The 9,863-nt window shown below is 72.6% G+C and overlaps 1 protein-coding gene across 1 annotated transcript; it reads left to right on the top strand.

The window, feature by feature from the left end:
* The first annotated feature begins 2,610 nt into the window (after nucleotides 1-2,610).
* On the top strand, nucleotides 2,611-7,947 carry TH (tyrosine hydroxylase). The gene is made up of 13 exons (XM_037515663.1): nucleotides 2,611-2,700; nucleotides 3,997-4,197; nucleotides 4,743-4,917; nucleotides 5,136-5,224; nucleotides 5,398-5,465; nucleotides 5,638-5,688; nucleotides 5,859-6,004; nucleotides 6,083-6,218; nucleotides 6,294-6,363; nucleotides 6,752-6,808; nucleotides 6,924-7,019; nucleotides 7,121-7,254; nucleotides 7,788-7,947. The coding sequence occupies exons 1-13, from the start codon at nucleotides 2,611-2,613 to the stop codon at nucleotides 7,945-7,947; spliced, it is 1,473 nt and encodes a 490-aa protein (XP_037371560.1).
* The last annotated feature ends 1,916 nt before the right edge of the window (nucleotides 7,948-9,863 follow it).

Here is a 9,863-nt window from a genome sequence, read left to right as displayed (position 1 = left end):
GTCACCTGTCCCTCAGCTCCTCCCGTCCCCCTGCTCCCCAGGGCCTCCAGCTACCCAGCCGTCCTCTGGAGCCCCAGGGACACACCTTCCCGCCCCTTCCATCCCCGCGGTGGCCCAGCCACGCAGACCCCACTGGAGGGCGAGGACGAGGACCCCACGGTAGAGGGCAAGAGCCTTTCTGGGGGCCCCCAAGGGCTAATCCCTGGTGCCGGCGAAGCCTGGTGCCCCACTGTGCAGCTGGGGACACTGAGTCAGCGGAGACCGCGCCCGGGAGGCGAGGCCCCTGCAGGCAGGCGGTGGGAGGAGAGGCAGGAGGGAGGCCTGCCTGGAGGCGGGGCAGCCCCAGGCTGAGGGTCTGCCCGGCTGTGGCCAGGGGAGGGACCCTGGAGCCCAGGCAGGTGGGGGCTCCCCGGCCGAGGCGCTCCCGCCGGCTGGCTGCGGTGTGACTTCAAAACGCCCCATTATCCCTGAGTGGGTCCCATCGACCGCGACTGCGGCGGGGCTGGTCCGGCGTGTTCTGGGCGGACGCCGCCTCGCCTGCTGCTCCCGCCCGCGGACAGCCTTGTTAGGGCTAATTGCTCTGACATTTCAGCTCCGGCAGGCGAGGGGGGCGGTGGTTCCAGCGGCGAGATTCTTGCTTCTTCCAGCGTGGGGGATGGTGGGCGCCACTCCCCGCCACCCCCAGGGCCCCACGGAAGGGGCCTGCGCCCCCAGGCTGGCCTCTGTCCCTCTGGAACTCGACCTCTGCAGGGTGGGGGGCAGGGGCCAGGCCTGGGGGTGCAGCCTGTGTGCCTGGGCTTCTGCGGGGAGGGGCCTCTCTGGAGACCCTGGCCCTCCAGAGCTGAGGGTGGCAGCCAGGGGGGCTACGTGGGTGTGCACACGAGTGTGTGCATGGGTGCGCCTGTGTCCCAGGACACACCATTCGCACACCTGCTGCCACTCACACCTTAGACGTGATCTTCGGCCCGGGTCAGAGGCAGCGAGCACAGCATGGACCCCGGAGCTGTGGGGAGCAGGGTGGCCCGGCTTGGGCCAGGTGTGGGGCGGAGCGGGCGAGCAGGGTCTGTGGCAAGCGGAGGGGTCCTGGAGCTCCGACCCCTGGGGCCGGCCAGGGCGCTGGTGCCCACGTGGGCATGAAGCCTGGCCGAGGCCTCCGAAGGCCTCCAGCTCTGCACTCTGAAGGGCCTGGCAGACTCTGTGACTGCTCAGGACCTTGTGGGGGCCACGGCAGGGCAGGGGTGCTGGCAGAGGGGCCAAGGGCGCCTGTAGGAGCAGGTGAGGGGGCCCTCGGGCCCAAGCGTCCAGATCCCAGGGCGCCAACCCCTGGGACTCCAGACCCTGGTTCCCTGTGCGGGAGCCCTGGCCCAGTTCACCCCGAGCGGCCCCACCCCAGGCCCAGGCCGGACCCTCTGAGACCCCCTTCAGCCTCCCCGGGCTCCGGAGGCCCACTCTGGCGCTGGCTTGGGGCCTTGTGGAGGGTCGCCTGGCCCCGGGGGAGAATTCCGGACACGCAGCCCCCACTGGCTTCCGTGCAGCCCGCGGCGCTCAGGCAGGAAAGGGAATTAAGAAGCAATATTTGTGCGGGTGGAAGACATTTGCCGAAAGGTTAAATCCACACCGGCTGTGGCCTGCACGTCGCGGATCTGTCCCCACCCCCACCCCCGCCTCAGCCCCCTGACCACAGGCCTGGGCCCCTTCGTCCTGGGGGGCGGCCGCCCCGCCGGGTGGGGTAGGAGCACAGGGGCGCTGAGGCATGCTCCAGGGAGCCGTGGCGTGCAGAGGCGGGGAGTGGCAAGGCCAGGCTGGGGAGGCAGAGGTGTGCGGTGCAGTGGTGGTTCCTGGGGGGCTCCAGTGCAGGGAGGTGGGCAGCGGTCACTCAGTGACCAGCCTGGGATGGACCTGTGGGGACGGGGGGCTCCTGCTGTGTGCAGTGTCACCTGAAACTTTGGGGTGCGGGGCTACAGGGTACAGGGTGGGGCTGTGGGGCTGCCACGTGGGGCTCACTCAGAGGGCAGGGCGCCCGGTACCCCCGGTCAGCCAGTCCTCTGCGTGGAGCTGTTGTCCTCCACGCTGGGCAGAGGGGGCCTCCTGGACACCTCGGGTCCTGCTGACACGCTTGGGAGCTGGGCGCAGTGGCCAGGGCCGGGGCCAGGCAAGGGGAACAGCCTGCAGGATCCTGCTGGGAAATGTGGCAACGTGAGAACCTTCTGGAAGAGCAGCCGCCTCCCCCGTCCGAGCGCTGAGGCTGAAGGGGCCTCCGCCCCGAAGGTGCAGGGTTTGTGTCCCTGCACCCGAGTGCCCAGAACAGCCCTCCCTGCGCCTGCCCGCCTCCCACCGGGGTGCGCGGCTGAGGGTCCCCGCATGCCCAGCCCGCAGGGCCAGATCAGGGATGATTCAGCGTCCCCGGCCGTGCCTGAGACGGTGGCTGCAATTAGATTTAATGGGACAGAGCCGCTGTCTCCGCTCTGCGCCCACCCACTCCCTCAGGCGGCGGCAGGCGGAGCGGGACGCGGGAGGTGGGAGGTGGGGGACCCAGGGGGGCTTTGACGTCAGCTCAGCCTATAAGAGGCGCTGGCAGAGGGCCGGAGCCGAGCCTGACCCGGCAGCGCCATGCCCACCCCCAGCGCAGCCTCGCCGCAGGCCAAGGGCTTCCGCCGGGCCGTCTCCGAGCTGGACGCCAAGCAGGCCGAGGCCATCATGGTAAGGGGGCAGGCCGCGCGGGGGGCAGGAGCCCGGGCGGGCCGCCCTTGCGGGTGCTTGAGCCCCCCATTGTGGCAGAATTGGAGAAAATCCTCCTGGGGGTCTTAGAGGCGTCCCGGCGAGCAGCCCCCGCGGTGGCCAGAGGGGCTGGTCCCCGCACAGAGTCTCCAGCCGCCCTGGTGGGCACACAGCAGCCCGGGGCCACCTGGGGCCAGGCCCCTTCCCGGCCCCGCCCGGGCCCAGCCACAGCTCAGGTGGAGGTGTGGGGCAAGCGGGGTGCGGACCCCGTTCTGCTGGGGTGCCCGGCTGGAGCGCCGGGGGCCCAGGCTCAGGGTGCCCCAGCCCATCCTCCGAGTGCCTCCGCCGTCCTGACGCCCGTCTGCACCCCACCACGCTCTCCACGCCCAGTGTCGCCGCCCGCCTGGGGCCGCACCTGCCCAGCAGCCTCCCCCCACCCCGACAGTTCCCAGCATCCTCTGCCTCTTAGGGCCCCCGAGTTCACGGGGACCGGTGACAGCAGCCCACGCGGCCCCTCCACGGGACTGCACACTGAGGGCTTTGCCACGGGGAGGGGGGCTGTATGGATCCTCGGGGAGCCAGGAGGGATGCCCCACTCCGCACACCGAAGCTGCCCGTCCACTCGATGAGGACAGGGCTGAAGGGACCAACCACCCGGCAGAGGCCCCCGGAAGGCATCCCGAGGCCCAGGACCCACTGACCCAGGCTCTCCCTGGCCTGGCGCAGCCAGGCTCTGCCCCACCCCAGGGTCGACTGGGGCTCCTGCAGCCCCAGGACCTCCTTGGAGGGTCTGCTCCAGGCCTGGAGCACCCGTCTGACCAGGGTAGGGGGTCCTGGGTGCTGTATTGGACATACTGGCCTGGGTCTCCCTGGGACAGACTGTGGCAGGCACCAGAGTCCCCAGGAGGGTGAGGGGTGGCTCTGTGCCCTGCGCCCCGAGAATCGGTCAGTCAGTGGATCTGGGCTGGGGTCTGGGACCAGGCCGGAGGCTTCCTCCAGGCGGCCAGACCCCACGTCCCCTGGCCCCTGGCCCTCTGGCTGCTGTCCACCCCCGGGCCAGAGGGACAGCAGCTGCAGCGCCTGTCACTGCTTCCTGTCACCTAATCCAGTTAGGGTCTGCGGGGACCAGAATCCCAGCCACCTCCCCGCCCCCTGCTGGCTGCCAGCAGCTTCTGGCCGCCCCCCTGCCACGGGTGGCGTGACCCCAAGTGTGCCCGGACCTGGTGGCCATCCCTCGGGGGCACAGTGGCCCCGAGGCAGCTGCGTCTGTCCCCACAGTCCCCGCGCTTCACCGGGCGGAGGCAGAGCCTCATCCAGGACGCGCGGAAGGAGCGGGAGAAGGCCGCGGCCGCAGCCGAGCCGGGGGAGCTGCTGGAGGCCGGGGTGGAGCAGCGGGACGGCCGGGCCCGGCTCAGCCTGCTCTTCACCCCGCGGGGCGCCCAGCCGGCCGCCCTGGCCCGCGTGGTGCAGGCCTTCGAGGTGAGGGGGCAGGGCGGCCCCGCCGGAGGGGCGCGGGGAGGGCCCCCGGTCACGAGGGGACAGGGGCCGGGAGCCCCCAGCTCCGCCTCCAGTCCGGTCCCCAGACACCCTCACACACGCCCGCAGCCCCCGGGCCCCGCCGCGCGGCAGCTGAGGATTAACTGCTCCGGCTGGCCGGGCACGGCGGGCGCTGGGCCAGCTCCGGGACACGCAGCGGCAGCTGGGCGGGCGAGACCCGGGCCCCGGTGCCGGGCTGTCGGTGGGGTCCCCAGGGCCCCGCCCCGTGTGAGGCCGCGGGTGGGGGGACGGTTGCTCAGGCGGCCTGGGTGTGGCCTCAGGACACGCGGTGGCATCTCCGCGGCCGGGTCAAGGGAGAGCCCCCCCGTGCCCAGAAGAACCCCAGAGCCACAAGCCCGGCCCACGTGTGGCCGGGACCCCAGGCTTCCCCCTGCTTCCTTGTCCCTCACCTCGTTCCCCCTCTGTCCCCCTCCGTCCACGTCTTGTCCCCCTCTGCCGGCCCCGCTTTCCTGCTTTTGCTCCCTAAGACCTTTGACACCAAGATCCACCACCTGGAGACGCGGCCGGCGCAGAGGCCGCGGGCGGGGGGCCCCCACCTGGAGTACTTTGTCCGGTGCGAGGTGCCCAGCAGGGACCTGCCCGCCCTGCTCAGCTCCGTGCGCCGCGCGGCGGAGGACGTGCGTGGCGCGGGGGAGCACAAGGGTGAGGCCGGCCCCGTCCCCCGTGCCACCCCGGGACCTCGAGACCTCGGGGGCAGGGGCTCCCACAGGGTCCCTGGAATGACGCCGGGACACTCTCCCCGCTGACTGGGCCCCCTCCCCCCCGCCCCACACGTGCCCCGCTGTGGCAGCCCCGGCCGACCCCCGGGGTGGGCGCCCCGGCGCGCGCTCATGCTGTTGTCCCCGCGCCCCTCTGTGAAGTCCTCTGGTTCCCGAGGAAGGTCTCCGAGCTGGACAAGTGCCAGCACCTGGTCACCAAGTTTGATCCTGACCTGGATCTGGACCACCCGGTGAGTCCCGCTGCCCGGGGGCTGGCGGTGCTGCGGGGTGCCCGGCTGGGGTGGGGGGCTGGGTCCCCGGCTCTGCGGGGTGGGGGGAGTGGGGCGGGGGGCGGGAGCCGGGATCCGGGGGTGGGCCGGGGAGGTGGGGCGGGCGGCCCCCACCAGCGTCCACTTGCCCGCAGGGCTACTCTGACCAGGCCTACCGCCAGCGCCGCAGGCTGATCGCGGAGATCGCCTTCCAGTACAAGCAGTGAGGAGGGGCCCAGACGTCCTGCCACCGAGCGGCTGGGGGGGGTCTTTGTCCCCACCACCACCTTGTGGCCAGCTGGGGCCCCGAGTCACGGCGAGGCGGCTGTGGCAGAGAGCGGTTGAACAGTTGGCCGAGGCCCCCGGGGCCTCACTGACCGCTGACCCCTCCGCAGTGGTGACCCCATTCCCCGCGTGGAGTACACGGCCGAGGAGATCGCCACCTGGTGAGAGACCGCTGGGGGCGGGCAGGAGGCCGGAGCCCCGCGCAGGGGCGCCCGCCGGAGGGACCCGAGGCCTGGCGCCGCAGGCTGGGGCCTGGGCTGGCTGGGAGCCCCTGGGAGGGTGGGGCAGAGCACGCTGGGGGCCGGGGCGCCCCTGAGACGCTCGCCCGCAGGAAGGAGGTCTACAGCACCCTGCGGGGCCTCTACGTCACCCACGCCTGCCGCGAGCACCTGCAGGCCTTCGAGCTCCTGGAGCGCTTCAGCGGCTACCGCGCCGACAGCATCCCGCAGCTGGAGGACGTGTCCCGCTTCCTGAAGGGTGCGCGCCGCGCGGCGGAGGCGGGAGGGGTGCGGGGCCCTGCCCGCCTTCGCGCCCCGACCGCCCCCCGCCTTGCAGAGCGGACCGGCTTCCAGCTGCGGCCCGTGGCAGGCCTGCTGTCCGCCCGGGACTTCCTGGCCAGCCTGGCCTTCCGCGTGTTCCAGTGCACGCAGTACATCCGCCATGCCTCCTCGCCCATGCACTCCCCCGAGCCGTGAGTCCGCGCAGGGCGTCCTGGGGCGCGGGAGGGTGCGGCCAGGCCCACACCCACCTCCCCTCCCGCCCCCAGGGACTGCTGCCATGAGCTTCTGGGCCACGTGCCCATGCTGGCCGACCGCACCTTTGCCCAGTTCTCCCAGGTGAGACCCCAGCCGTCCCCCAACCCGGCCACTGGCCAGGCCCTACCCCGCGGAGCCCCCAGGTGGATGGTGCCGGGATGGGCCTTGTGCATGTGCTGGGCCCACTTGGGAAGGCCACCTTATGAAAAGGAGGAGGAGGAATTCTCCAAGCCAGGGGGCCAGAGTGCGTTGGGGGGGCAGGGAGTGGAGTCACACCCCAGGCCTCTACTGGGCACATGAGGGAAAGCAGGACAGTCAGGGCCCTGACGATCCTGGGGCGGGGGCCTGCACCCCAGGAGGGCCCCTGCACACTGGGCCGCGCCCAGGGAACCCGGGGTGACCCCTCCTCACCCAGGGGTTGCCCTGCAATTTGCTGAGCAGAGCCCCTCAGCCGCCCCTCCTCCCGCAGGACATTGGCCTCGCGTCCCTGGGGGCGTCGGACGAGGAAATCGAGAAGCTGTCCACGGTGCGCTCCGTCCTGTGCAGGGCCCGGAGGGGTGGGGGGTGGGGCCTGGCTGCCCTGCTGCAGGACCCCCAGAGCCCAGCCGCGCGCCCCCACCGACCTGCGCCCCCACCTGCAGCTGTACTGGTTCACCGTGGAGTTCGGGCTGTGCAAGCAGAACGGCGAGGTGAAGGCCTACGGCGCGGGGCTGCTGTCCTCCTACGGGGAGCTCCTGGTGAGGCGCCCTGGCGGGCGGGCAGGCTGGCGGCCAGGGTGGGGGCGCAGGGCACGGCGCAGTGGGTACGGACGACCCACACTCCCTGCCCGCGCCCCCAGCACTCGCTGTCCTCGGAGCCCGAGGTACGGGCCTTCGACCCCGATGCCGCGGCCGTGCAGCCCTACCAGGACCAGACGTACCAGTCCGTGTACTTCGTGTCCGAGAGCTTCGGCGACGCCAAGGACAAGCTCAGGTTGGTGGGCGGCCTGCGCGGGGCCTGTGTCTGCAGGCACCTCAAGGCCCGGGGCTGCTGGCTGGTGGGCAGGTTGAGTGCCAGGCGGGGCAGCCTGCCGACCTCGAGGGGGGATGTCCACGCCTGGGGGTGCAGGGATCAGTGGCAGCCCTCCTGGGGGTGGCAGGGGCCGAGCAAGACAGCGCCTAGGGGCCTAGGCAGGCGCCTGTTGTCACAGAGAAAAGTAAGGGGCTGTGTGCCTGGTGTGGAGAGGTCGCCCCACGCGCTAGCTTAGGGACAGGGACGGGGCTGGGGCTCCCCAAGGCACAGTCTGGGAGGGCTTCCTGGAGGAGGAGGCCTGACCGAACTGGGCCTGGTGGAGCAGGGAGGGCTGGGCGACCTGCAGGGGCTGACTGGGGCCGGGGACTGGCCGCCCCGCGTTCTGTCCGGCGGCTGGACCGGGCTGCCGGGGCGCGGGAGGCTCAGAAAGGCCGGGGAGCCGGCCCCCCACTCTGCCCACACCCCTACCCACTGAGGGCGCCGCCCTCTCCCAGGAGCTACGCCTCTCGCATCCAGCGTCCCTTCGCCGTCAAGTTCGACCCATACACTCTGGCCATCGACGTGCTGGACAGCCCCCGGGCCATCCAGCGCTCCCTGGAGGGCGTCCAGGACGAGCTGCACGCCCTGGCCCACGCGCTGAGCGCCATCAGCTAGCCCCGCCCCCGCCGGCCCCGCCCCCTCTGGCCCCGCCCCGCCGGCCCCGCCCCCGGCCAGGCCCCGCCCCCGGCCAGGCCCCGCCCCCGGCCAGGCCCCGCCCCGCCGGCCCCGCCCCCAGCCCGGCCCCGGCCCCGCCCCCCGGCAGAGCCCCACCCGGCTTCTGAGCTCTGCCTGGGGAGCCGTGTCCTCGTGCGCTGCCCCGTCCACCCACCACCACCAGCTGCCCGCCGGTCGCCTCAATAAAAGCGAGTGCCCAGGCACCAGCCCCTGGTGTGTGTGCTGACTGGGGTGCAGGCTCACCGTGGAGGGGCTGCACCCTCCCACCGCCGCGCCGTCCTCTGCTGCAGCCTCCTGGCCTCTGGCCCGGGCACAGGAGCCCCCAGGCCAAGCTCCCTGCCCCCCGAAGCCGGCCTGAGCCGAGCCCTGCCGCTGGGCAGAGGAGACCCCGCCCGCGGGAGCGGGAGGACCGGCAGCCAGGCCCTGTGCCTGGGGACCCCAGCAGGGAGGGCGCGCTCCAGGGTGTGGCCTGGCAGGGCAGGTGCGGACCCCTGCGCCCGCCCCACTCAGAGCAGCCCCCGAAGTGCTTGCTGACCGGGAGGCCGCTGGCCCCTTCCCAGCTGACCAGGGCCTGGCCTCCGGAGCCCAGTGGGGGTGGATCTGGCCACTGGGGTCTGGCCGTGGCCCGGCACCAGGAGAGGCCTCTGTCCCCCTCCGGCCCTGGAGACAGCAGCCCGGGAGGTGGACACTGGTGGTCCTCCAGGCCATGCCCGGCTGTCGGTGCCCCCACGCCCGAGAGGCACTGACTTCGGCAGTGGGGCCGCGGGGCCTGCACACCCCTGTCGACCTCCAGGGCCTCCCACCTCCCTCGCTGTTCCCCCCACCCTGGGGCTGCCAGCCACCCGTCTCCCTCCCGCCCACTGGCCCCTGGACACTGCCTGCTGGTCCCCGCTCCCCCAGGCTCCTGCCCTGGATCCCTGTCTCAGGGGTCCCCACATCTCCCTGGTTGCAGCTGTGAGCTGAGGGCTCACCCCTCTGTGCCCAGGTCCTCCCTGCTGGGGGCGCAGGCAGGGAGTGTGGGTCGTCCATGGTGTCGGGGAGCCTGTCCTTGCCTCAAGAGGGCCACAGACCCCAGTGCTCAGCGACGGGACAGGGGCCGGGGACCCTGCCCTTCCTCTGGGTGCCGGTCCCGGAGCCTAGGGGAGGCCAATGGCGGGGCCAGGCTAAGAGGGCAGCCCCCGGCAGAGGGGTGGAGGTCAAGAGGGTAGCTGGCAGGGGCATCGGCCTCCCCAAATGTCCCTGGATCCCTGTGGTCCCCATGCGGGGGGCTCTGCCGCCCCCACTTGAAGCTGAGAGATGGGGTGGCGGACCCCTCTCTGCAGCCCCGGGGAGCTGGGGGGGTCTCAGCCGGCCGCTGTGTGGGGGTTGGGGCCAGGAGCACCCCTCAGGCCTCGGCCCATCTGAGGGGTTCCCCAGGACAGATCAGCTCCTCCCGCCAGTTCCCCTGGACTCATGTGGAAATGGAGGCCAGGTGGGGCAGGTGCTCTGCCCCCCGCTGCGAGCTGGCCACCCTGGGGCCGCGGCACCCGCGGTGCTGACGCCAAGGAGGTGATCCTGCCGACCCAGCACCGGGGAAATGGCCCAGAAACTGCAGCCTCAGCCCCCCGCCATCTGCCACCCAGGGGCCCCGGCGGCCCGGCGCGGGGCAGGGGCTATAAAGGCGGTGGGGCCCGCTGCTCCCCGTCCTCCTGCCCAAGCTCCCAGGTGTCGCCAGCAGGTCTGTGGGGCCCCAGGCGTGCAGGGGTGCGGCTGGCCAGGAGGGTGGCGGGAGTGGGGTTCCCCCAGTGAGCCCTGGGTGAGGGTCTGGGCGCACCCCCTCCGGGCTCACCCCTTTGTGCCCAGGTCCTCCCTCCGCC

The sequence above is a fragment of the Talpa occidentalis genome, unplaced genomic scaffold (assembly GCF_014898055.3).
Source record: "Talpa occidentalis isolate TD23 unplaced genomic scaffold, MPIMG_talOcc4v2.1 talOcc4.17, whole genome shotgun sequence".
In the NCBI taxonomy this organism is placed as follows: Eukaryota; Metazoa; Chordata; class Mammalia; order Eulipotyphla; family Talpidae; genus Talpa; species Talpa occidentalis.
This window is presented reverse-complemented; position numbering and strand designations above follow the sequence as displayed.